Source organism: Panicum virgatum, chromosome 5K (assembly GCF_016808335.1).
Source record: "Panicum virgatum strain AP13 chromosome 5K, P.virgatum_v5, whole genome shotgun sequence".
Taxonomy (NCBI): domain Eukaryota; kingdom Viridiplantae; phylum Streptophyta; class Magnoliopsida; order Poales; family Poaceae; genus Panicum; species Panicum virgatum.
The window spans coordinates 38,302,105-38,329,762 of NC_053140.1; the positions used below are offsets into that span (position 1 = coordinate 38,302,105).

At 45.3% G+C, this 27,658-nt stretch overlaps 3 protein-coding genes and 1 long non-coding RNA gene across 5 annotated transcripts; 3 read left to right on the forward strand and 1 right to left on the reverse strand.

Moving 5' to 3' along the window:
* Positions 1-12,139: 12,139 nt before the first annotated feature.
* Positions 12,140-14,209, forward strand: LOC120707314. 2 transcript variants are annotated; one of them, XM_039992192.1, is made up of 3 exons: positions 12,140-12,618; positions 12,891-13,619; positions 13,957-14,209. In XM_039992192.1, exons 1-3 carry the CDS (start codon positions 12,251-12,253, stop codon positions 14,009-14,011), a joined length of 1,152 nt encoding a protein of 383 aa, XP_039848126.1. In that variant the 5' UTR covers positions 12,140-12,250; the 3' UTR covers positions 14,012-14,209. The 2 variants fall into 2 exon arrangements, with proteins under 2 accessions (XP_039848126.1, XP_039848127.1); XM_039992193.1 differs by lacking the exon at positions 13,957-14,209 and having other exon boundaries at positions 12,891-13,949.
* A 147-nt stretch (positions 14,210-14,356) lies between these two features.
* On the forward strand, positions 14,357-15,523 carry LOC120707315. Its single transcript, XR_005688956.1, has 2 exons — positions 14,357-14,898; positions 15,006-15,523. It is a non-coding gene; the product is annotated as an uncharacterized LOC120707315 (long non-coding RNA).
* Positions 15,524-17,754: 2,231 nt separating this feature from the next.
* Positions 17,755-19,591, reverse strand: LOC120707313. The gene has a single exon (XM_039992191.1). The coding sequence runs from the start codon at positions 19,501-19,503 to the stop codon at positions 18,211-18,213; it is 1,293 nt and encodes a 430-aa protein (XP_039848125.1). The 5' UTR covers positions 19,504-19,591; the 3' UTR covers positions 17,755-18,210.
* Positions 19,592-24,346: 4,755 nt separating this feature from the next.
* Positions 24,347-26,539, forward strand: LOC120707316. Its single transcript, XM_039992194.1, has 2 exons — positions 24,347-25,699; positions 26,142-26,539. Exon 1 carries the CDS (start codon positions 24,463-24,465, stop codon positions 25,693-25,695), a length of 1,233 nt encoding a protein of 410 aa, XP_039848128.1. The 5' UTR covers positions 24,347-24,462; the 3' UTR covers positions 25,696-25,699; positions 26,142-26,539.
* Positions 26,540-27,658: the final 1,119 nt, after the last annotated feature.

A 27,658-nucleotide genomic window follows, 5' to 3' on the forward strand; every position in this document is an offset into this window, starting at 1 on the left:
ACTCAGGATGGTAAAGTTCATATGTCGTAAGCTTCTACACCATGTGTGCCAGGGAGGTGAATTCCAACTGAAAAGCCGTATCCTTGATCGGCTTAGCGAGTCCCAGAACAGCCAAATCGACTGCCTCCTTCTCTGTAATGTGCGATGAGTAGTATCAGTTCTTGACCTCTCTGAAGCGCTGTATGTATTCTGACACAGTCTCTCCTCGCTTCTGCCTGACTTGGGCGAGGTCGACGATCCCGGCTTCAGCAGCCTCTGAGTGATACTGGGTATGGAACTGATCTTCCAGCTGCCTCCAAGTTCGAATCGAATCCGGAGCCAACGACGCGTACCATCCAAAAGCTGGGCCTGTAAGATATTGGCCGAAGAAACAGACCCTCAGCGGATCCGATACTGAAACCATCCCAAGCTGCGTTAAGTATCGGCTCACATGCTCAATGGAGCTGGCTCCTTCTGACCCGTTGAACTTGGTGAACTCAGGGAGCCGATACTTGGGTGGCAATGGGATCAAGTCATAGTCACTTGGATACGGCTTGGAATAACCGATCGTTTTTCTCTTAGGCAGGATGCCGAACTGGTCTCTTAGTATTGCACTGACCTGCTCCACACTAAGAACTCCTGGGGCCGATGGCTCAGCACTCGGCCCATTAGCGTACTTTGCCAGCCACGCTTGTTTCTCCGCGTCAGCTCCAGAAGCTCCTGGGTTTACCAACTGCACCGAGCGTGTTGGATTGACGCTGTCAGGGATGTAGGCGCACGTGTAGCCGTGCGTGATCTCCTTGGGTGGCTCAGTGAGGAACTGGCCTTCTCCGGGGTCACCACCGATCTTGTGGACGACGTAGATCGGCGAACTCTGCTGTGCTACTACCGCGAGCGAGTAGGACACTGGTGGCCTGGTTTGTAGTGCAGCTTCCCCCTGTGACTCCCCAAGACTGGTCCTGACGGGGAGTACTGGTTCTTGATCACCTCCTGGACGACGTGATATGCCATGCGCTCGAGCTCGTTCACCAGGCTCTCTAAGTGCCGATGAAGCGCATGAGCCACCATGTAGTTCATCTCCTGACGTAGGGCCCTGGTACGCTCCTCTGAAGGCACGGACAGATCAACATTGTCGAGAACGCCCTCTGGTGAGAACCCCTTCCACCTGATGCCATGGTTGCGGGTCCTCTCAAAAGAGCCGATGAGATCGGCTTCGAACTGAGCTTTGACCTCATCGTATTTTTGCTTGTGCTCTGTAGTCAGCTCTTCATACGTGACAGGTTTGGTGACCGGTAGAACCGATGCTTGGTCCTGAGCTCCTGTCATCTCTGTGGTGGGCGTTGTTGTTGATGAGGGTCCCACCGGGCATGCCAGAATGTGTTGTCAGTCGAAACCCACCGGCGAGCAGCGACAGGCAACACGAAGAGCTGGGAGGTCGCCGGGGCGCTGGCAGGCACTGCTCCCTCGTCGACGGCCCGCAATTCCGTCACGCGCCCGGAGATTCCGTAGAAAGTCGGGCGTGCCACCTGACCTATACCCGATCAGAAAGGTGCAAATGTGTTTGTAACGATCTGCCTGCAAACACAAACACGTGGAAACATAAGTCCGAGCCGTGGTCGGCTCCCCGGGACGACTCTTGCATCGTCTTTAAAGAGCCAATCGAGTCCCGGTGTCAGATTGGATCTGTTTGCATCCGGATATTGATAAATAAAGCAAATAAATATAAAGCTGCTTCAATTAAATCTAACTAATCTAATCCACGACGGTAAAAGCTTCACTGTTAGATCGGAACATCCTACACGTGACTAGGCCTAATGAACATAACAGATAACTAAATCATAACCCAAAACAGAGGCCTAAGAACTAGCAAGAGCCGATTCCCGGAACAATCCCTATTAAGGCTAAGATAAAGCATCTAGTACACCACCGGATCATCCAACCCGTTTGCAAGGCCTAACCTAGCAGATATTACGCCAACTCTTAGAGATAAGAGCAAACCGTAATAGATTAGATCTACTAGACATAAAAGAAGCAGGGTGTTGTCTCTGTGCAACTAATTCTATGCAACAAGAACTAGCATAAGATTGAAACGTGACTGCGTAAAGACAACATGATGTTCGTAGATGATAAGAAACAAAGCACGACAGATCTACTAAAAGCCATGCTACGAACATCAAGATAACTAGCATTACTCGCCATCAAAAACGCTTCAGTACAAGTAATACCAAGGTAAAAGTAAGAACAACGCTGCCCTGATCGCAAGAAGCGATCAGGGCAGCATGGCGCTTACTTGGTTGAAACCCTAAGGTTAGGGGTGGCGATGTGCCGAGATTGTTGTTTGCGAGACGTGATGACGTTCTTTTCATGAATAACATAGGGTACATATTTATAGTCCGGAGACTTGGGAAACAATCTAAACTAATCTTGTCCCGATCGGACTCTATCTCTAATCTTGAATTAAATCTAAAGATACATGGCCCATGTGGCCCAAATACTCACGCAGGAGCCGATTTACAAGCCTTCTTAATCTTCTGCTTTAAGCTCATCTTGCTTTCGGCCCATAAATTAACCCTATTAATTTATGGCGATAACACCTACCTATCGCAATTTTCTCAAGGATGTAGAAAGGAGGTCAAATATAATCTGAACAAATAATCAGTTAATCCGAGGTACGGCAAAGTAAACAACCCGAGCAAACATCTCAAATTCCTAATACGTGTAGAACACAGTCGAAATGTGGCTTGAACACCACGTCGCTGGAGATGACAACCATGAAGGTGCTCCCGCAACCCTCTTTATAGCCTCTTTGAGATACGACAAAGCCTCTATATATGACGAGTTTTTTCTACACTCGTGTGTAGCTACTCTCATCATCAGTATACCACCGTGTGTATGTTCGCATAATTACTTATCACTTTGAGTACATTCACATACTAGTCTAGTTGTCAAATTTGGGATATCCTCTTGACGAACAAGATCAATATCACAGAAAATACGCATGGCCCATTCTAATTTATGATGGGTAAGTACCCACATTCTGGTCCCAAGTCTCATCGACATTGCTTTCAATCACATTGTTCAAAGAGTTGCCTTGGTTAGAATACTCTCCTCCAATAGAAGCGGCATTTTGCTTTTCTTGCTATTTATTTTCTAAGAAACCATCAGGAAAGGCAGGATCAAATGTGTTTACAGTGAAGGGTTTCAATTCATTAAAAAAGTAAAAGGAAAGGATTGTGCGTTCATATCTCACATGGAAAAAGATAGTAACTCTGCTCATAGTTACAATGCTACATGCTATTATAATTTGAAAAATCAACCAAGTGGACAACTTAAAAAGGTGGTGGTGAAGCGATCAACTGAAGATGTCAAGCGGAATAGGCTTCGACTAAGAATAACAATTGACACAGTCCGGTGGTTAGCATTCCAAGCTTGTGCTTTCCATGGACATGATGAATCTAAGGATTCAAAGAACCCAGGTAATTTTCTTGACATGGTAAAACTTCTAGCTGAATATGATGATGAGGTCAAGGAAATTGTTCTAGGTAATGCTCCAGATAATGCAAAGTATACCTCACCACTGATTTAGAAAGAAATCATTGTTATAATGTCTTCTAAAATTCAAAAGTTAATTCATGATCAGACTAGTTATGCAAATTTTTTCTTGATTGTTCATAAATCTAGTGATGAATCTGCTAGAGAACAAATGTCACTTGTTTTTCTTTTTGCTAACGAAAAAGGTTTCATTCGGGAACGTTTTCTTGATATTACTCATGTTAATGATACAACATATGCAACTTGAGAAATAGTTATTCTCTTTGTTATCTAGATATAAATTGGATGTTCAAAATATTTGAGGACAAGGGTGTTAGACTCGGGGCAGCGGGACTGCTCATAGGCGTGGAATATTCTAGAGTAGGGAGTAGCACATGGATATGCCCTACCTCCATTGTAACTATTCGAATAACAGTAGGACTAGTTGATGTACAAGGAAACTAGCCGACATCATCAGATTAGGACTTTAATAGTACTCGACTAGGACTTTCCATATAACCATGTCCCCCTAGAATATATAAGGGCGGGCAGGGACTCCTTCAAAGCAGACGATACACATCGAACAACACCTAAGGCAATACAAACAACCACATAGGATGTAGGGTATTACGCTCCGGCGGCCCGAACCAGTCTAAATCTTTGTGTTCCTTGCACCATCACGTTCTGGTCTCGGCGAGTCCCTACCTACAACAACTCTCCTCGGGGTATACCTCGGAGAACCCGCCGGTAAAACACCGACAAAGGGTGTGATGGTGCTAGTAACATGCATGGTGAGTGGAATAGACTACAAGCAAAATTTCTTGCAGATTGTCCTTATACATATTATGTCCATTGTTTTGCTCGTCAATTACAATTAACAATTATTGCTGCATCTAAGACCATCTCCAAGAGCTTCTCCAAATCACATTAGCCAAATCCCATTTAGCTAGCCATTTAGCTATCTAAAAGGTGAGAATTCCAACAGCTTCTCCATCCATCCCCTACCCCATTCCATCCCCTTCTTCGCGAGCACCCCACCGCGTTGCCACCCTCCTCTGCTCCTCCTGCTCGCCGCACCTCCAGCTCCTCCCCTCGCCACACCCCCTGCTCCTCAACGGGAGAAGGGGAGGGGGCTGCGCCGGCACGAGGGGCCGAGAGCTCCCTCCGTCGGCTGGCGGCTGCAAGCTCTTCGGGCGCCGCTGCGAGTCATAGACCCCCTGGTGAAGTCGTGGATCCAAGCGGCCAATCACACGCAGCTCGGGTGCACCATCAATCTTGAGTACCATATGCTAATAATAATCACCAATCTAATAATCATCAATCGTGTTTCAGAGGATGAGCTGCTCCAGGTGCGGAGCATCCACCACTGCGAGCTCCTCTACCACACCCATCCAGAGGAGCGAGGTGCAGGTTCCATGGAGGAGCCGACGGCTGCGAGCTCCCCGGGCACCATCGCGGGAGGGGTTGTGCCGCCGTGAGGGGGCCGGGGCGGCGCGAAGGGGCAGTGGCGGCCTTGAAACGTGGGAGCGGGAGCGGGTGCAGCGAGCGCGGGGGAGCGGATGGCGAGCCGCTGCGCTCGGGGAGAAAAGCGAGATGAGGGGTGAAGATAGCAAGAGTGATACCGAGGGGAGTAAAATGAAGAGTCTGTTGGAAGAGGGTTTTTACTCCATCTTATCCAAATTTAGCAAGCCAAATGGATTTAGCTACATTGGAGTTGCTCTAACGAAGTGCCAGAGGTTTCTAATTTTTTTATGATCTTAGTTTTGCTGTCAACACTGTTGTGTCTTCTAGTAAGAGAAATGATGACCTGCGCGCCTACCAACTAGCTGAAATGGAAAATCTTATTGAGCTGAGGTTGAAACTGGAAGTGGAGCTAACCAAATTGGAACTTTAAAGTAGGAAGGTGTAATAGGTGGAGCTCTCATTATGACTTTATTTGAAGCCTTTTAGGGTTGTACAAATCTACATTTAGTGCTCAAGGATGTTGCTAATACAAAACACCGAGGGACTAAGGCTTCAGTTAGAAGTAAGGCTACTAGTGCTATTACATTGATGATGATATTTGATTTTGTATTTATTTTGCATGTTATGAAAGAACTTATGGGAACTACAGACATACTTTGCAGAAAGTTGGAGCACAAGTCACAAGATATTGTGAATGCTATGGATGATGTAGCCACCACAAAAAGATTGATTCAGGAGTTAAGTGACTAAGGTTGGAACAAGCTTATTAGTGATGTGACATCTTTTTGTTTTAAACAAGGGATTGTTTGTCGAGATATGAAAGACTTATATGCAGATTTCATTAGATCTCGGGCACCCAATGAGATTACAATTGAGCATCATTATATATAGATATGATATCTTCACTGTTGCAATAGATCAACAAGAAAAGAGTAGAATAGATTCAGTGAATAAGCAACAACACTTCTCAATTTGTGTACATCTTTGGATCCAAAAGTGATCAATTCAGTTCATTCAACATTGATAAAGTGTTCTCTCTAGCTTCAGAGTTCTATCCTGCTGATTTTTTAAAACAAGAGAGAGCCAACCTGAGATGTCAACTACGTCACTATGAACTTGATGTACTTACCAATCACTACGTCACTATGAACTTGATGTACTTACCAATCCAAAGTTTTAAAATTTGACAAGTGTAGCTGATTTTTGTCGTCGACTTGTAGAAACTAAAAGAAGCAGATGATTATCATTTAATTCACAGGTATGCTCTTATTTTGTATTAGATACTTGGTTACTGTAACACTACAAGTGTTAATCCTCTGTAGTTAACTTAATCATGGTCATTAGATTCAAACTTACGCAACAAAGCAACAAATCAAAACTACTCCTGTCAGCCAAGGTGGGACCGGTCTGACCGGTCGGAGCAACCGGTCTGACCGGTTGAACCTGGGTTAACCGTTTTTGGGGCCCCACAACATTTAAACCACTCTCTCACTCCCTTCCTCACCAACTCCCTCATTCCCGTGGTCAGCTCACCTACTGAGCTCTCTCCCTCTCATTTTTCTTTCCCAAACCCTAATCCCCAAATCCTCCCTCTCCATTTGATTCCAAGGCCTAGAACGGATCGAATCGGCGTCGGGAAGCTTCATCTCCTCGATTCCTTCCCTAGTGTGTAGTGGATTCAAGCTCTCCACGGGGGAAAGACTCACTCAAGGTATTTTTGCTTGGTTTGGATCGATCTCCATTTCTAGATGATCTTAGGTGATTTCCTCTGGTAAAAAATGTCCAAAAATATCCCTGAACTAGTCCCTAGAAGGGTTTCAACTTTGGTGGGTCGGTTGTGGCGCAGCAAAGATTTAGTTCTTGGAGCTAGGTCTGGGCAGGACCGGTCTGACCGGTATCGTGATTGGGTTGGGAGTGACCGGTCTGACCGGTATGGGGTACCGGTCTGACCGGTGTGGCAGTGGCTGAGAGAGGTTAATAAGGGGTTGCTAATGTAAATAGTTAGAAATTAATTGGGTTACTGATTACTTATAATTTTTGCAAATCATGCATTCATTCTCTCATGTCATATGCATATGCATACGTGTAGCAGCCGCGGCGGAGGAAATTGTGTACGAGGTGGTTGCGGAGCCACAGGAGCCACAGGGGCAAGCCCTGCAACAGGAGGATCGTGAGGAGCCGGCCCAAGGCCCAATTCACCCTAGCACTGAGCAGCAGACACAAGGAAAGGTTGGTGCGTGGGGTCCGACGGGGCCTACGCGTGCCGTGTTGGTTAGGTCTACCTTGCAAGGTTAAATCAAATCGATTCGCCGTGTCTTGCAGATATGAGGGCCTTGATCTCTTTGCTGCATCGTAGCAAAATATTAGATGGTGAATTATATATATATATATATATATATATATATATATATATATATATATATATATATATATATATATATATATAACGTTGAACACCTTGAATTATTATGATTGCTTCACCTTGTGTGCAATAGTTGAATTGTGCAAATATTAGATTGAGGTTAATCTATATAGAACCTGGAGCTAAAATATTAAAAATAAGCATCCACTTTTAGATACTTTTCTGCAAAATAAACCACCAGCCAAATGACTTGCATGTCTAGATATGTGGGCTAAGTTATACCCACTGGTCGGGTAAGCCTATCTGAGTATTAGTATACTCATGGTTTGTTGCCACAATCATTTCAGGCCATCTGGATGTTGACTTCTGCCCCTGCTGTGTTAAGTTCATCCATCGAGATGCAGAGGGTGGGAAGTGGTGGAGCGAGACCCCTAGATTAGGGATTTGGCGAGTTGCACGCGTGTGGGCGATGTGTGCAGCTTCTTTGTCTGTTCAGACCGGTCTGACCGGTCGGTGGGACCGGTCTGACCGGTGTCTACGTAGAGTTCCCATGCAGACCGGTCTGACCGGTTGGATGAACTGGTCTGACCGGTTGAGAAGAGGCAGAACACTAGCGTAGTTGTAGGTTCTTTTCTATTTGAACTTGGCTACCCTATTGTATAGTTTGTAAACTATTTAGTTTATGTAGATTATGTAAACTATTGGTGTATTTGAACTTGGTTTGTAAAACTCTTTGTTAATATCGTATGTCACTCTTGTTTATTTTCAAGTATTTTGTCGTGCTTGTACCATCTGCGTCCGCCTTCGCGTGGGACTTCCGGTGTTGTTTCGATCGGCTCGTGGGTTGAGAAAGGATCGCCAAATTAAACCATTAAGCTAATGCGCCCGATGTGTTCAAATGACGGTCATTACGCTTAATTTAGAGTTTTAATTTGGCGGTTCCTTCACAGTTACTTGACCAGAAAATTACAACGTCAAATAGTAATATTTCATTTTTCATTTGTAGGTTGATTCGCCTTATTGTTACTTTACCGGTTTCAACTGCAACTAAAGAGCGCGTATTTTCTGCAATGAAACTTAATAAGACAAGGCTATGAAATAAAATGGAAGTTGAATTTTTTAAGAAATTGCTCGGTACTCTATATTGAGAGAGAGATTGCAATGAAGATTACGATAGATTTGATAATTGATGCTTTCAATACTGTGAAGAATCATGGGGTGAAATTTAAATGAAAAGTAAGATGTATTGACCACTTTTACAAATTATTCGCTTTTATGTATTGCTATTGTGTAATTTATTAATATAGTTTGGTAGCTAGTATATGCTTGTGTGGACAATGGAAAATTGCGATAAATTGTCAAATTCTTGTACCACGCAAATACATAATCTTCCAAAAGAGAATCTTGGATCCCTGGATTACTGGATTAACAATGGCCTGGGACGAAGCTAGGTAGGAAGTTATGGGTGCCAATGCACCCACTAAAAATTTGAAAACACTTGTTACAATCAAATTTGCACCACTGATGCATGCACCCTCCAAATTAGAATCTGCGCATATACTTTAAAGTAACCTAGAGCTAATGGTGTACCCTTATATTGGCTCTAGCTTCGCCCCTGACAACGGCCAAACTATCATCATCAGAGACAACGCTCATTGCATGCACCCCCACCCTTGTCGCGCTGCTCCAGACAAGCCGAGAACTAACTCCAAGCACGTGAGCTGAGCGCGGCCGGCCGGCTCACACTGGTGTCCGGTACGGTATACCCGGCCGCGCCCCGGCGACGACTGGCCACGACGACATGCCCGAGCGAAACCTTATCCTTCAAGGCCTGCTGGTTGCTGCCGATCCGGGGGGCCACGGGCCACGTACGCAGGCCATCGCGCGCTCCGGGAGCAAGACGCTGGAGTGATTTGGACGTTGCGCGGGGCGCCTTTCCGGCGACGGCGACGCGGCAGCGACCCTGTCCCCCTTCCGATCCCCTCCTCCTCCATCGTCCCTTCCACGTACGCGCGCCTCTACTGGTTCGGCCTGCCTCGGCGTCATCCCCGCGCGCGCGCGGGCGTTCGCTGTGACATCTGCTCGGCGGAGCGCGCGCGCAGCAACACGCTCCGCCAGGCCGGCCCGCGCGCTCGTGTGGACGCCGGCGACCCATGCGAGGATACGGTCGTCGGTGGCGCGGGCTGCGTGGCGGCACGCGCAGGAAATGGTACGCTTCGGCAGTTAGGCGTAATGATGGCTGGCGCCGTAGCCATCGTCGGCCGGTCGCTCCTGTGGATATCCTTTGGATGTTCTTGGTTCGCGTGGATGCTTGTTTTGTGGAATTGGATCGTCGAAATGCTTTTGCTTTTGTTTGCACCGGACCGGAATATCAGGACCGCTGTGGCTGTCGGCAGTACGGCGGCCTGCGTACATGTTTCTTGCTGCTCTTGTTTGTACTAGGTGTGTGTATCTGCGCTGGATCAGTGTACCGATATACCAGTTCATGTACGCATATGCACTGGATGTGAAGATATAAAATGTGGTGGTTCTTGTTATGTATTCTCCTCCGAAAAGAGTGAGGCTTTCTTAAAAAAAATGCGACCGGAAGGGGAGGATGCCCCGCCCCCGTATTTCGTATTTTCTGAAGATGAAGCATACCGGTTTCCGGTCGCAAAAATGCCCATAATTTTTACTGTGCACCTCTACTGGGTATACTGTACCACTGAGCTACAAGCTCATCTGCGCAATCTTCAATGTTGGGGAATAAAAATACTAAAGAAGCTTTTGAACCACCAAACATCAATTAGGAAAGTTAATTACAAAATTAGTGAGCTGTGACCAACAGGCTTATATCATTCCAAACAGAACTTTTCTCGTCCAGCTTAGGGCAGCCCCAATGGAAAAAACTGACACGGTTTCCATAGCACAAAAAATTATCTATAAAAACTATCTTCCACAGTGAAGAATGTCTTTGAGTAATAAATATTTTCTCTTTCTCTCTCCTAAATCTATCTTCTTCCTTCAATGACAAGCGAGCGCGGACCCCCTAAAAACTGGTGATTTCTCCACAATGGTGATTTTATGGTTCCTTGATGTATTGGGTGAAGAGAAGACTTGGTTTCTTCCTCATGAAACCATTTCTAGCATTTTTTTCTCTCTTTCTTCGTTAATTATGTTGCCATGTCAATATTTTGCTTAGGTGACAGATCATTTAATGAGGATAGAAATCATCATCAATACACTATCACTCTGTTCGCTACAACCAGCCAACAGTGTTTTTCTCTCACACTAAACCAGCACCAGCCACTAGCGACAGCACAACGAACAAAGTGTATTGGGACTGCCCTTAATGAGCTAGACTGAGCCGAGCCGGCTCGCTATCTGAGTTTTAGCACCGCAGCTCTCAAAGAAAAGGTTATTAATATATTTATTATGGTTAAAACGTAGCGGTACATGCTTCTTAATATCTTTTTGATAAATTATCTTAGTCCAAGTGAATTTCTCCTCCATAACAAAATCTTAATATTATGCAACAGCTCTTAAGGCCATGCGCTGATTTGCACTCTGAGCTCTCCATTTTGCTAAATGGTTCTAGCACTGTGGCATTCAAAGAAAAGGTGATTAGCATATTTATTATGATTAAAAAGCAGTGGTTCAGGCTGCTTCCTAATATATTTTTGATAAATTATCTTTTTTGATGGTTTTTGATAAATTATCTTTGGCCAAGTGATTTTCTCCTCCATAACAAAATCTTAATATTATGCGACAACTCTTATGGGCCATGTGCTGATTTGCACTCCGAGCTCTCCATTTTGCTTCATGCTACAGTTTGGAAATGGGCTTCAACCCACGTCTAGGAAAAATGGGCTCCAGGCCCAGTCTTACACATAGACTGATGTGTTGCGATTTAAATAGGCCTAACCGTAGGAATGCCGCGGTTTTTTAATTTTTATATTTTTTATTTTCGTTTTTACAAAAAAATATATTTTCGTTTTCGAAATTTGCAGAATATACTCGGCCGCCCCGCTGCCGGACGGCCGGGACCTGGTCGCCCCGCTCGGGGCGGCAGGGGCTTTTGTGCAAAAACTTTTATGAAAATATTTGCGCGCAGGTCCCTAGGGGCCGGTGGCCCGGCAGCGGGGCGGCCGGCCCTGGCCGCCCGGCTGCAGGGCGACCGGCTCTCCCACCTTTTATAAGGGTTGGCTGGTCCCTCCACCCTCTCATTTGTATCACTAAAATTCCAGAAATTAAGAAAAAATAAGGAGGGAGGGAGAGAGGCGAAGCCCTGCCGGATTCTCGAGCCGGCGACTGCAGATAACCAAAATTCTTCTACGCTTTACAAATAAATTATGTTGTAATTATTTTTGTTGAAATAGTAGATTAGCAATCAATTTAATTATTGTTAGGAGTGATTATGACTACATCTAACAATAATTAAATTGATTGCTAATCTACTGTTTCAACAAAAATAATTACAACATAATCTATTTGTAAAGCATAGAAGAATTTTGGTTACCTGCAGTCGCCGGCTCGAAAATCCGGCAGGGCTTCGCCTCTCTCCTTCCCTCCCTCCCTCCCTCCCTCTTTTTTCTTGGTTTCTGGAATTTTAGTGTTGCAAATGAGGGGTGGGGGACCAGTCAACCCTTATATAAGGGTGGGAAAGCCGGGCGGCCAGGGCCGGCCGCCCCGCTGCCGGGCGACCGGCCCTCATGGACCTGCGCGCAAATATTTTCCAGAGTATATTCCTGTAAATTTCGAGAACGAAAATATATTTTTGTAAAAAACGAAAATAAAAAATATAAAAATAAAAAACCGCAGGAATACCCTTTAGCATCCATCCTCCGCAGCAATGGCCGGCGGCAGCTCTCCGACCTAGCCGCCGCCGCCGCCGCCATCACCCCCTCCCTCGGCGAGGACCACCCACCTGCAGCCATGACCGGCGTCCCCAAAAACCGCCGACAGCGTCGACGGTCGAAGGCCCGCCGAGCTCCACCCATACACAAGCTCGGGGAGGACCTCCTGCTGGAGATCTTCCTCCGCCTCCCCTCCCTTGCCACGCTCGTCCGCGCCGCCCTCACCTGCCGCGCGTGGCGCCGCGCGGTGGCCTCCTCCCCGTCGTTCCGCCGCCGCTTCCGCGCCCTCCATCCGCCGCCTCTCCTCGGCCTCTTCTTCGAGGCCCCCGGTCCAGTGCATACTCCTAACACCCCTGGCTTCCCCACCTTCGTCCCCGCCCGCCGCCGCGACAGGGACCTAACTGCCGCCGTCCGTGGCGGCGACTTCTTCCTCACCTCCCTTGAGGACCTCCCAGACCGAACGGGATTCTCTGAAGTACTGAAGCAAAGTCAGCTAGTACTGTAGCGGTGACTTTCGGTGTATTTCCGGCCGTTCTGAGACGATGGACAGGACTGATCGCTACAGTACCCATGCTACAGTGCAAAACAGTACCTTTCTGAACAGTGCTCCCGTGAACAGTGACTGCTACAGTGATTTACGGTAGGGAATACTGTTCGTCCAGACTCATGATACTGTTTATCTTCCTGACTTTGCTTCGTCAAGTCAGTGAAGTTGAACCCCTCCCAGACGAGGGCCCCTGCTGGAACATGGTGGACTGCTGCCGCGGATGCGTCCTCCTCATGAATTGGGATGATGGATCACTCGTCGTGTTCAACCCCCTGACGCGCCGGATTGAGGATGTCTTCGATCTGAGCCCTGAGGATTTGTTTGACGGTAGCCGTGGCCATTACGCCCAGGTCTATCCCCAGTTGCTCTTCTCTGACGAGGACCCTGCATCATTCCGAGTGGTGCTTCTTGCCCATGACGAACGCAGGATACGGGCTGCCGTCTTTTCTTCGGACACTTGGGAATGGCTACTTCTTCCATGGGTGGACGTACCGGCGAGTTCAGGTGATGATGAATGTTGGATTAAATATGAGCGTGGCATGCAAGCCAATGGGTTCCTGTACTGGGTTTACGAGGACCAGAGGTATCTAGTTTCACTTAACACTGCCACGATGGAATTCTGCGTCACTGAGCTTCCTCACTTCCTAAGGGATTCCAGCTTTCATCTTGGCGAGACGAAGGATGGCGCAACATGTATTGTCTATTCAGATCAGCTGAACGTTGGTGTCTTGATGCCCACAAGGGATGATGGTATGGAGAAATGGGTGCTTGACAGGGTGGTTCCCTTGGACAGAGAGCTTGAACGAGTCCTTCGAGTCGGATTGGCCAACGTCACTGTGCCGAACCAACTGGTGGCTAACCATAATGATCTGTCTGTTTTGGCAGTCCAGGATGGCTATGTGTACAAGCGCGCCATCGGCGTCCTGGCAGATGCAGCCGGGCCGGCGAGCGGGTAGAAGAGTAGAATACGCGGAGAGCGCCGAAAAGGAGGTGAGGTGGGAACGGCCGGCCTCCCGTGGAGACGGACTGGACCCCGACAGGACCCACACGCAAGCGAGGCGCTGCGAGAGAGGCGGTGTGGCAGACCATCGCGGCCCCACTCGCAGCGAGAGCAGCGCGGGGAAACAACGGAACCGGCAGTCCAGGGCTTGCGTCGGGCGTCTTCTCTCCACCACGTGTCGATCCGAGAGGCTTCGGGCGCCCTCAGCTCTCCCTCCCCAGGGTGGATAGAAGTTAGAGTATTTGGTGTCAACCTCCTCAATGTATCATGATCCCTATGCTTGGAAACGATGAGACTGGAAAGACTGTTTAGGAGGACATATGACACTGCTGTTCTTCCATACATTATGGCGTGTCCGCCTTCTTTAGTTGGCAACTATAGGGGTTTCGCACTTGAAGATGCTCCCAGTCACTGAAATAAATCCTAGGCATGAGTTCATCTGTCATCACTTATCCACTTACCAGTTCTCCATGTTCCAGGTCTTTTTGTTACTCCCTCCGTTCCAAAATGTAGGTCGTTTTGGCTTTTCTAAATTCATAGTGTTTGATATGTACCTAGATATAACATATGTTTAGATACATAGCAAAATATATGAATCTAGAAAAGTCAAAACGACCTACATTTTGAAACGGAGGGAGTATGTTATTGTCTGTTTGTTTCCAAGCATGCTGGTTCCTCTCCCTGTGCTTGGAAACAATGCAATTGGAAAGACTGTTTCAGAGGACATTTGATGACTGAAATGCAGTGCTAGGCATGGGATTAGCTATTACATCACTTAACCAGTTAACATGTCTCAGTATTGGTTTAAGAGTTCTGAACCCAGTCTGTTTCTTACGCTTTTACTGTTAGGTGTTGGGGAGTGGCATTATTGATATGTTTCGTGGTCTGCCTGTAAGATACTGCTCTTCAAGAGAAAATGGATTTTCCCCCCTTTTATTTATCCCAAATGTCTGTGTGCAAGTGTAATCCTGGCATATTAATGATCATGCCTTGCTTTCTCAAAGCTGAGATCATTATGTGGTACTCAGTAGCTATGAAACATGGCAGTATAGTAGACATCTACATCATTTCTGAATGATATATTTGCTTGCGTGATTCCTTAACCAACTTTCTGTCCACTACAATTCCTGCAATTATCTTAGAAGCACAATACATAAAAATTTGGAGAAAATGTAATGAGGTAATCGACTTATTTTGCTGATGTACAATTTTGTACTTGGACTTATAATTCTTGAGGTATCCTACTTCTACTTGGACTGAACTTTTGAAAACTGAAATATGCTGCAGTGTTAGGCAGAGGACAAAATATTGTGTTGCCCACTCTATTGTGATTTTGGTAAGAGCTTGAATATAATTTGGATCTCATAATATGGATCATCTGATGCTAAGGAAGGACTGTTGAAGTAGAGTAATGTCATCTTTCATCTGCTAAGCACTGCTTGTATAGCACGCCTGCACACGCTGCAATTGCAATCCTGCTTTGGTAGTGGGGAGTGCCGGTGATGGTTGTGGCCACAATTTGAGTTTCTGGATAGGAAGCTGAGGCTTATGACAAGTTAATGGTTTGCTATGAAGTGTAGCCTGTGTCTAGGCTTGGAACTGGCAGCACTCAAGGTGTGCCATGAGACAAGGAAATCTGACGGGTATAGTTTATCTTGGGCGCTAAAACTCTTAATGGCATGTGGCCTGTTCTGTAGTTCATATGACTGCTGGAGGCGAAAGCTGATACTGTTCTATGCTCACCCTCTCAAAAGAATTGCGGAAAATACTGCATAAGCGGATGCAGATTTATAGTCCACACAAGAGATGCATCGACTGGAGACAAATAAAAGACCAACTAAAATGAAGCTTTATGGTTGTAACATTACGACGTGAGTTAGGCAAGTAAAAAGATTGGTGTAGATCGCAAACGAAAATGACACGGATTTATTTCCAGGGAAGCCAACTTTAGACCAAACATGAGCTGTCTTGTCTCCTTATCATCGCCTCCACCTTATTCCTGCTGCCTCGCTCATTCAGGTCTGAGGCCCAGGTGATGGCCACATGAAAGGAGCACAGTTGATGCAATGCAATCTGTATCTGGGGACATTCTGACCGATGCTCAAGGAAGTGGCGAAACCATAGAATGGCGGCAAGACAGAATCCAGAGGGATGCAAGACACAAGCCAAGCGTGGTAGCATCTTGAACAGAGGAATGCAAGACACAATCTAGAAGCCAGAACTGATACCACATTTAGCCAAAGATATGTTGTAGACAGCACTTCTCATGTCCTCTCAAGTTATGGTAACCTTGAATTGTAAACATTTCTGAACAATTAGGTGGAAGAGGCTGCCTGTAAAGGTCAAAATTGCCAACATGCATACAACGCAAACAGTGCCCCGGGAAGAATGCATAAAAGGCAAAGAATCAGCGTCACTGGTGTCTGAAGAATGCATAAAAGGCAAACAATCGTGGACAGCTTACAATAAAACATGTTTGCTTAACTCGTGAATTCCAAATTTGTCAGATCCACGATTTTCTACAAGAATGCTTGATTATTCTTGAGAAGCTCCAGTCATTCTTAAAGAGGCCAGTCCTTTTATTCTCGATAGCATGTTCTCAGAAGAAAAAATCAGAATGAGAAATCAATTAACAGAACCCAGTTTCGTCAGGAACCAATCTCATATTCCATATGAAACTGTAAAGGTTCGACTCAACTTTATAGTATTTCATGTTTGCTGTAAGCAGCTTATACTTAAGCAAAAGAAACTAATACTGCTCAAGATTTTAATAGGGTTGGCCCTGTTTTCTTAGGAGCAAGGAGTTTACAGGGAGCCCACAAAAGAGATAATGACAAAACAAATAAAGATGACTTTGAAGTGAACATAAGAAATAGAATAAGTTCAGAAGTCATTAGACATATTGAAAAGTGCTAACTTGAGGTAAATAAACAAACCTTGCAAAAAGTTTTTAAAAAAAACTTTCAAAAGATAAAGCTATGGGATTGACCAGAGAGTTTTTTTTTTCTCGAACGCGCAGGAGAGCTGCGCATCAATATATTAAGAAGAAAAAGGGGGTAGAAACCCAATGTGATACAGTTATGGGCCTGTATCGTGCCCTTACAACGGACGCCTATAGACTATTACAGATAGACTTAAGGGTGGGACCTGACCAAAACCAAAAAAACAAAAAGAACATCTAGACCACCCGAAGGTCCTAGGCAAGGAGGTATGACACTCCTCGAGCCCCGGCAAAGGACCACTGGTACAGCTCCTCTATGATGGCTGAAACCACACATGAAACATTAGGTATGGCATCATCGAAGACACAACTATTGCGGTGCTTCCAGATAGACCAAGCTGCCAAGATAATGATGGAATTTAAGCCTTTTTGGACCTGGCCCTCCACTCTAGAACTTGCAGCTGCACACCAATCAAAGAAGGAAGTAGTGGTCTATGTAGCTAAAATCTGAAGATTGAAATGTTGCAAGACTCTGAACCAGACCTGCCGGGAGAAAACGCACACGACCAGCAAGTGATCAATAGTTTCTTGAACCTGGTCACAAAGAGGACAAGCAGCTGGGTGGGGAAGGCCTTTTCTAGCCAAGCGATCGGCTGTCCAGCACCTATTGAGTGCAGCAGTCCACAAAAAGAACTTGCACTTGCCGGTGCCCAACTCTTCCAAATCCTCTCCCAAGGACCAAAACTGGTGGCTCCAATGAACAAAGCCTCATAAGCAGATTTAGATGTATACTGACCTGAAGCAGAGAATTGCCACACATGTGTATCTTCTTCATCTGACTGTAAAGAAGCTTCAGAGAGGAGATCCCATAGTGCAAGGTACTCCACTAGAACATCTAAAGTAAGAGCCCCTTTTATATCAGTAATCAGGATTGACCAGAGAGTAAAACTTGATCAGACCTGTCAGCATGCCACAGCTTCAAAGAACAAGGTTTCATGGCATCTGGCATGCCAATTTACTAAACAAAAGAAAAACATGAATTTGGTTTTACAAGTGAGAAGAACCAGAGCAGATAATAGGAGAAAGAAGGGGAAATTTAGGGGATCAAGTGTTTTGGCCTACAGTAGCATTCATACGATAGGAATAAGATCTGATACAGGATAAAGCCAGATCGGCTTGGTCTAGTGCTACTGCTAACCTACCAGTGTCTTCGGGTTTTTCTTTCTGCATACCAATTACAGAATCTTCGACCAGCCTAAATAGCAGTTGGCGAGGTCATTAACTAAAATAGGGATTAACTGAATTAAACAGAGTTTGTAACTAACTGAAAACAAAATGAACTGCTAATTCATATATCATTCACACAAGCCGTTGGATGAGCATCAAACGATCCAGACGAAGTCGCCGAAACGTCTTGAAGAGCGCCGAATACCTTGCAGCTCAACTAGTTCACTTGCCTGACGAAACTGACAAACTGAATCAGAGCCTCTATTTCCCAACAACTAGTTATTCTCCTATTGTCCTCACATAATTGACAACAAGTTAAGCACTTCATGTACCATCTTCAAGTCCAAACATTCCATAGTTACCAACTAAACAAGGAGGCCACGTCATAACATAGGGGTGTGCACCACTATCATATGTCCTCTGAAACAGATTCTCCAGTTCCATTGTTTCAAGGCAGAGGGACAGGAACCAACTTGGGTTCCGGGAATCATATACCTTCTTTGAAGTTGCCAAGTATGCAAAGCCATCCCTGACTGCCACAACCAGTAGCTCATCATAGTTGCCCTTCTGTTTCCTGAGAACCCCATCAAGCTGTGTGTCCAATGGGGTGGCCCTGTCCAGCATCCACTTCTCAACTCCATCACTATCTGTTCTTCGCAACATCACACCAACAGTGAAGTCAGTAGCATAGACAATGCAACGCGTACCACTGCTTGTTTCACCGGCATTAAAGCTGCAGCGCCGATTCTGCAGGAATGGTGGGAGCTCCTCGACAGAAAAGTCCATTGTCACCGTGTTCAGCGTGACCATATACTTGTGATTCTTGTAAACCCAGTACAAGAACCCATTGGATTGCATATCGCTGTTCAGAAGCCACGACTTTGAAAGTCGTGGCCGCCCTGGGACATCAACCCACGGGTAAAGTTTCCACTGCCTGGTGTCTAAGGAGAAGACGGTAGCCCTCACCCTTGACTCGTCGTGGGCAAGACGCAACACCCGGAACGATGCCGGGTCTTCGTCGGAGCAGAGCAAGCAAGAGTTCTGTACATCTAGGTAGCCACGGTAACCTTCGGAAATGTCCTTGTGGTGATGGTCAAAGAACAGCTCGCTCCTTCGCTCCAAAGGATTTACAACCGCCATTGGTTCCTCACTGAGCAGGTCACCATTACATAGGAGGACGTATCCGCCGCGGCAGTCGAGGATCTCCCAGGAGTGGGCCTTGTCGGGGTGCTCCTGGATGGATGTCAGGAAGAAGTCGCCGCCGTGGACGGCGGCGGCCAGGTCCCGGTCGCGGCGGCGGGCGGGGACGAAGGAGGGGAAGGCCGGGAGCGCCGGGTCTTGGACGGCGCTGGGGGGCTCGAAGAAGAGGCCGAGGAGGGGCGCCGGGTGGAGCTCCCGGAAGCGGCGGCGGAAGGCCGGGGAGGAGGCCACCGCGCGCCGCCACGTCCGGCAGGCGAGGGCGGCGCGGACGAGCGTCGCGAGGGAGGGGAGGCGGAGGAAGATCTGGAGCAGGACGTCGTCGGTGAGGGAGTGGACGGGGCTGGTGGTGGTTGGGGGGCTTGATTCCTTCCGGAGCTTCGCCGTCGGCAGCTGGGCTGGAGACCCCTCCCGCCTCATTGCGGCGGCGGCGGCGGCGACTGTTGGCGATTTCTCTACCGAGATTTTACCCCCTTTCTTTGTGTTGTTTGGATGGAGTTCATTTGCACGATCACAGAGTGCAGTGTCTGGCCTGTCGTCTGTTGCAAAGCTGCCCTTTCAAAATTATAATTTGTTTAATTTTTCTAATTTTAAATTTGATCATTCATTTTATTTAAAAAATTTATACATATAGTTAAATTTAAATTATTATTAAAGAATTTTTATTAATAAAAAGCAAGCCATAACAAAAAATAATATTTTATACAAACTTTTAAACAAGACGAGTGGTCAAATTTAAAATTAAAAAGTTAAATGAACTATAATTTGGAATAGAGAGTGTAGATGTGTGTTGAAGGTTTGCTTTTTTCCCATGTTCTAATACTTTTCTAATGATCCCTTCTTTAACATTTTTTGGAAGTTAATTCCCTTTTGGAAATGCCCTAAAAAAATTCACTTTCATGAAAAAGTTTTTTAAAAAAGTTTTAGTCGGAATGAGTTTATATTTTTAAAGTATTCTCCTATCGGCAAATAGATTATTCCTAAAGTTTTTAGTTGAGATGTGTTTTTAATTTTAATAAAGAGAAAAGCTCAAAAATACTAGAGGGGTTCTCAACACCTTATTTTCATTGAACTCTTTTACAATGATTGTAAAGTACTAAACAGTACTATTAGGTACTTATTCCCTTAAATTTTTCTGAATCGTTGATCTATAGAAATTAAATTAAATCAATACTTGGTCCCACTTATTTTGGTACTTGGTCTCACATTTTGGAAGTATCGGATACTTTACCCTAGGTACTTCTGGGTACTTTCTGCCTTTACCACAATATGATTTTATCAGATAGACGGCTCCTATTTTTTTCAATCATTGTAAAATTACTAAGTGGTGATAGCTAGTGGGGGAGGACTGAATTAAAATAAAATACAAAGTAAAAAATTTGCACCTTGGCCGATACTTGTATTTTAGTTGCCGCACTTGTACAAATCGTAATTCATCATCATACGCCAAATCGTAATAATTGATGCCGCACTTGTACAAATAGTTTACTTTTATGCAAATCAGTGCAGGTTAGGTTACAAATCTTTCAGTTTGTATTTTATTATGTTTCTAATATTTTAATAAAATCAGTGCAAGATAAAAGGCAGCACACAAACTTTTCTGCACACGAATTGGCAGGGAGAAAGCAAAAATGAAGGAAAAATAAAAATAGAAAACTCGATTGCTTCCCAGTAAACCTTTGTGAATGTGATCTGGGCCTATATTGCGAGTCAAAAGAGTTTGGGCCATGCCGCTCAGTCCAGGGAATTTTTTTATTTTAATTCTTTTTAATCTAATATTTTAATAATAACTCGTCCATATCTAAATTTCCAAGAACTAGTCCTTTTGGTCGCACCAAGTCCTGTGGCGCGACTCCCTGAAAAGTCACGCCAAATACTTCGGCGCGACCGAGCTGCCACGCTGGTTGACGTGGCAAGGCTGAGTCGCGCCATGCATCGTGACGTGACTCAGCCTAATATAGGTCTGCCCCGACAGCCTTCTCTTTCTCCTCCTCCACTCCCCACTCGACCCGATCTCCATGGCGTCGCCCCTCCCTCTCCCTCCATAGATCCACTCCATCCTCCACCCGATTCGAACGGGAAACGAAGGAAAACCGATCATTGAAGGTAACTCCTCCATTCTAACCGATTGGTTTTCCTCCATTTCGTGGATTTTTTAGGGTTTGAGTTGGTTAGGTTTTTTTTTTAGGATTTGAGTTGAAATAGGCCCAACAATTCGCTAGGCTCCTTGGCGCTTTCGGCCGCCGCCACCTGCGCCTCCGATCGCAGTCGGGTCCCGCCCGTGGCCCTGTCTAGCTAGCGCTGAGGCCACCCCTCCTGCCTGCGTCGGTGCCACTGGCCTGCTGTGGGTGCGCGAAGGGCACCCCTCTTGCCGACGCCGTCCCGCCTCCAACACCGACCTCCAGTCCGGTCGCGCCCCGCCGCCGATGCCAGGCCTCTCCAACGGTCGTGCGGCCCGCCCCTCCCCGATGCCCCCTTCTCTCTCAGCTGGTCGTCTCCCTCTGGCTTCCTCTCTTCTATTTGTTTTACTGCTTGAAAACCAAATATATCAATCTTGAAAATTGAGTGTTTACAAATTTAAAGACTGATGCAGATTTGCTTACATGTATCTCTCTGTTGTCCACAAACAAGGCTGGATAAGTGTGTAGATGTTTAGGGTATGATTTCAATCATCCAGATGGGATTTAGCATGTTTTTATGTCCTCCCTTGTGTTGTCACTATGTAAAAGTGGGAGTAATAGTCATTTGCAGCAAGAAGAATAAAAAATAATAGTAATTGGCTAATTTTGACTATATAATACTCTATATTGGTGGAACAACTTGGAGGGGCAACAACTTGGACGTTTTCATAATGAGGCCGATCAAGATGAACCTTCTGGATTGCGCTATCGTGGTGGAAGGAGCACGAGTAGAACAACTTTGTTGGCCACATCATCTACAGGTGCCGTATTTGCAATATTATTTCCATTTCTGATACTTAATGATTGTGATTAGCTATACATATATTGAATAAATTCTCTTTCATAGGAGGATGTCACGGCCAACAAAGGGCTCTCGGTATTACAACCCCTCCTACGAGGGGTAAGGAGGCACCACCTCAAGACATCGTCAGCGAGGAGTCTAAGGACACATCAAGCTCAAAGGATGCAGATCCTAACTATCTGGCTCCTTTTGTGCCACTACTGACGATAACTCCTGTGCATGGGAAGTCATTATCAGGACCAGTCCACAAATGACTAATTATTTTACTCTGTCTACATTTAAATTGTAGGATTATGTAACTCAGTGCCCATGTTCACTTGTTGTATGCCTGGGTGTACCTATTTAAGATTATTAGTATGGTGCTATTTCAAGTCTGTAACACTGTGGAGATCAATTTTTTAAATGATAGATGTTTTGGCCTTGATTTTCTTATGAGAAGCCAAACTCAGCATATCACTTCCTTTACTATGTTTGCTTTTCAAATTGTTGTTATGTTTTATTTTCATACTCTTTTTAGTTATCAGTAGTCGCGTCATTTATCTTGGCGTGACTAGTTAGCAAAAAATTTGACCTGGGCCAAATTTGGTCGGGGTCAAAGGTTAGCACGAGTCCTCGCTGAGTCGCGCCGCTGGAAATGGCGTGACTCTTTTGAGGAGTCGCACCAAGCCACTTGGCGCGACTCGTAAAGGAGTCAGATCTGGAGTAGGGTAATTACGCGCCAATTAGTCACGCCGAGGGAAATGGCGCGACTTCCTCGCATTGGTGCCGACCAGATTTGGCTCAAGATACTTTGGTGCCAACAGAAATGGCCCGACTCCTTGCAAAACAAGATATTTGATTGCCCATCACAAGATTGTAGATATCACATTACCAGTTTAATAGAACATTACAATATACTCCATTGCACAAAGTGTCATCCATTACACGTCTAATAATAGTAGTACCAATAGATGACTACAAAGTGCACATTACAAGTCCAATACAAGAAAAAATCAAATTACAGCAGTCCATGATAGATAAACAAGGTCCATGTGCACCAAAAGATACTTTCTTCACCTAGTCAGAATTGTCGTCGTAAAGCAACTCGTCATCACCACAGTCATCGTCATTATTGCTGCCGTCAATGGCGACCCCCTTTAACCTCTCTTACCATCTCCTCGCTCTCCAACTTTGCACTCATCTTAGCTTGCCCTATGCCAAGCTTAGCGGACGCAACATGACCCAATTCGTATTCAATCCCCATTTCAACTCAAACCCTACAAAACTCTAACCAAATCAAATCCTAAAAATTCGCGAAATGAAGGAAAATCAATCGGTTAAAATGGAGAAGTTACCTTTAAGGATTGGTTTCCCTTCTTTTCCTTTTCGAATCGGGTAGAGAATATAGTGGATCTAGAGGGGGAGAGGGAGGGGCGACGCCATGGAGGCCGGGTCGAGTGGGGAGTGAAGGAAAAAGGAATGTGAGAAGAAGGAAGAGAATGTTGTCTGGACAGATCTATATTAGGCTGAGTTGTGCCACAGCGCATGGCGCGACTCAGTCGCGCCAAAGCATGTGACGTGACTCAACCTTGCCACGTCAGGCCAAAGCATGTGGCGTGACTCAACCTTGCCACGTTAGCCCAAAGCATGTGGCGTGACTCAACCTTGCCACGTCAGGCTCGCTGGCACACAGGGTGGCAGCTCGGTCGCGCCGAAGCATGTGGCGTGACCCTTCAGGGAGTCGCGCCGCGGGACTTGGCGTGACCAAAAAGGCTATTTCTTGAAAATTTAGATCTGGACGGATTATTATTAAAATATTAAATTAAAAAGAATTAAAATTAAAAAAATTCCAGTCCAGATCCATTTTCATCCTTCAGACTAAAATATTATAGAAATATTCTTTTTCAAAAAATCCAATTTTTTTCTAGAATAAATGTACATTTAAAATACTGACGTTTTTTGACTTAAACAAACTTTCTATGATTTTCATAAACATGGCCTCATATTTTTTTGACTTAAACAAACTTTCTTTGATTTTCATAATATTAAATAACATTTTAGTTTTTTTAAATGTACATTTATTCCTGAAAAGTATTTGATTTTTTTTTAAATGTTTCTACAATTTTTTTTATAAAATTTAAGGGATCTGCCCAAATTACCAAGAAGTTCAATTTACCTCTCTCTAGGCTGACGTCTTGCCACGTAGGATAGCTGACGTAGCACTACGTCAGCCAAAACCGTTTTGAAGTTCAGAGTGGCAAATTGGCCGGTTTCAATAGTTTTCTAGTCGGAGGAGTACGGTAATTAGTTGAGGGAGGACTTTTTCCAAGCACAACTGCACAAGTCCAGTTTTATAGAAATGAGCTAAAAGAAAGATTTCTTGAGAAGTTTGAGACTGAATTCTGTTCGTTCGTCGCCATGTCCGGCGGCGGTGATCCAACCCAGCCGCCGCCGGCGAAATCCCCAAAGCAATCGAGCCCCACCACCACCATCGAATCCCTCGGCGAGGACCTCCTCCTCACCATCTTCCTCCGCCTCCCATCCCTCGCGACGCTCATCCGCGCCGCCCTCACATGCCGGGCGTGGCGCCGCGCGGTGGCCTCCTCTCCGTCCTTCCGCCGCAGCTTCCGCGAGCTCCACCCGGCGCCCCTCCTCGGGATCTTCGAGGATCCCGACCGCGATGCCCTCCCGCCCTTCGTCTCCGCCCACCGCCGCGACCGGGACGTGCTCGCGGCCATCCGCGGCGGAGACTTCTTCCTCACTCCCCTCCTGGAGCCCAACAGTTGCGCGAGCGATGCGCCCCTCCGCTGGCGCGTCGTCGACTGCCGCGACGGCCGCATCGTCCTCATGAACAGGGTCGCCGGGCTGCTCGCCATCGTCAACCCCTTTGCCCGACAGTGCCCCCCGGACTACATTCACATTCCCTTTGACATGTGCTCTAGGGACGGACCTCTGCGGCTCGGCGTGCATCTACTTTCCTCAGATGAGGAACCCATGTCATTCCGAGTTGTCTGGCTTCTTTGTGATATATCCAGGGTGCAGCTGGTGGTCTTCTCGTCGGAAACAAGGGATTGGAGTTTTCTCCCGTGGGTGGAAATCACAGAGAGGGTGCCGGCGCATGATGCTAACAACTGGTGGCTTCGATGGGGGATGCAAGCCAATGGCCTTCTGTACTGGCCTTTCAAGAACGAGAAGCACATGCTGACTCTGGACACTGCAACGATGGAGTTCTCTGTTTTTGAGCTCCCTCCATACTTGAAGGGTCAGCAGGATTGCTTCTATGCTGTTGGAGAGACTAAGGATGGCGAGCCTTGCATTGTTTATTGTATTGGGTTCAGCATTGGTGTGTTGAAGGACAGAGTTGGCGATGATGGTGTTAAGAGATGGATTTTGGTTGGCATGGTCCACTATGAGGCAGAGTCGGCGAATGACAATAGACTGCAAGTTGTCGCTGTAGAGGGTGGCTTTGCATACTTGATCACAACAGAGGTGGTGCTTTCACTATGCATTGAAACAATGGAGCTGGAGAAGCTGTTCCCGAGGACTTTCTATGCCCGTCATTTCCATCCCTACATCATGGCATGGCCTTCATCTTTAGTAGGAAACTACAGGCACTTTGCAATTATACAAGGTGGCACCGGGCATGAGTAACTAGGTATGATATATAACTTGATATAAATTTGTTGTCCACTTGTACTAGTTGTATTTATGATGTTATTCTTCTATTCTTTGCTCTACCCAGTAGATCAGGATTATGATGATACTAGTGAAAAAGTAAAATATGCAGTTAGTGTTTGAGATTGGTACATGTTAAACTGGACATCTTAAATTTGGACTTTAAAAGGATGGAGTTCATTTTGTTAGCTAACATAACAAAGGCTTCATACATTAAATGGTTACATTAGATATACGAAAAGAGGTGCTGTGGGTTACATTCTTTCTTGTCATGTGTCTATTTGACTGTATGCTTAGAGTTTTGATAAGTTTTATGAACCAACCTTATTACCATTGGTTAGATTCTTTCTCTATTTCGTGATAATTGTTAATATCTGTTTCCTTGAACTATACAAAATTAAATATTAAGAAAAAAATTGCAGGTGTGGTGGTTCTAAGTGTGACCTACATTGGTATGAAGGTTTGAAGAAATTGATCTCCGAATACTTGGACAGAAATTGTATTTGAAAATGAAAACAGCTTAGCCTGTATGTGGTGTTGTAAAAAACTTCTTTTTTTGTAAAATACAAAGATGATGTGTATCATCTGTTTGTCATCTGATATTTATATTTTTCTTGATAACTTTGTGGTAGCCTCCTTATTTTAGCGAAGGTTCAGAGTTTGTGCATAAGCCTTGGTTCTGAATCTATGATGTTTGCTGTGTGTTGATCTGTATGGCAGCAATGTGACTAGACAAATCATTAACTCAAGATATGCATTGTACTGTTGTATAAGTAAATCTTCTCTCTTGAATGAACTATTCTGGATAAATTGTCTTCTACAACCAATGTGAGAACAGTTGCTGTTTGTTTTGCCGATCAGCAGTAATGCTGTAGATGTCAAAGTGGTGTAAAGGAGATGCATTTGTTGTTTTGGTTCTAGAGCTACCAGGTAGCCAGTCTCTGTACTTACAGGACTTCCTTTTTTCTGAGGTGTTTCAAGTACCATTACGAACTTTATAAAAAAAAGTACCATTATGAAATGCCTGGCTTACCATGTGATAGGAGCATGTACATTTATTCAATGATTAGTCACTGATCACAGTAAGCAATGCTTGGAACGAAATCAGTCAACATATAATCTTGATTGTGGAATGTGCATGGTGAATGTGTACCCATCTACATATCTGCTTTATCCAGTGATTACTCCAATTTTGTGCAGGCTGCTGTGATTTTACCCAACCTCGCTCAGCTTGCTTTTTTATTGAGATGCCACAAGTTTCCAAAGTAATGTCCATTCAAGTTCTACCCAACATATGAAATCTTCATTTTGTTTCTACATTTCATTGTCAGCAATGACAATCATACATCTTGAGTTTTGGTTTATATTTGATGCCTATATGATTGCCTTTGCACAACAGTCTAGACCCAAAAGAAATGATCAGAAAATATAAGGGCGTAAGTAGCAGATATGAGATAATGTCTGCTTTTAATTGCTGGGTTGATAAAACACAGGTCTCTTATATTCGGTCATGGCTGCATGTGATTTATTATGGCCTTTTTCATTATACTTGTTTTTGGTCCTTTATTTCTTTAAGGCATATTAAGATGTTAAATATTTTTTCTGGAAAGTGCAGGAGAACTATGCTTCATTTATATTAAGAAGAAAAAAAGGGGGAACACCCCCCTCCCCCCCCCCCAAGGGTTGCAGAAATGGAGGGACCGTAACACTCCTTATAAAGTATAGAAAACTCTTTCCACTCTATTAAAAAACACAACAGGACCAAAGCTAGACCGGACCCCCAAGATTAGGAAGTCGTAGGAGCCAGGGCGAGGAGGAAGGAAACTCCTCTAGCCCCAGCAATAGACCACTGGTGTCGATCTTCCCTAGTTGCCGACAATAGACTGTTTAAGTTAGGAACAGCCCCATCAAAGACACACCGATTTCGGTGATTGCACAA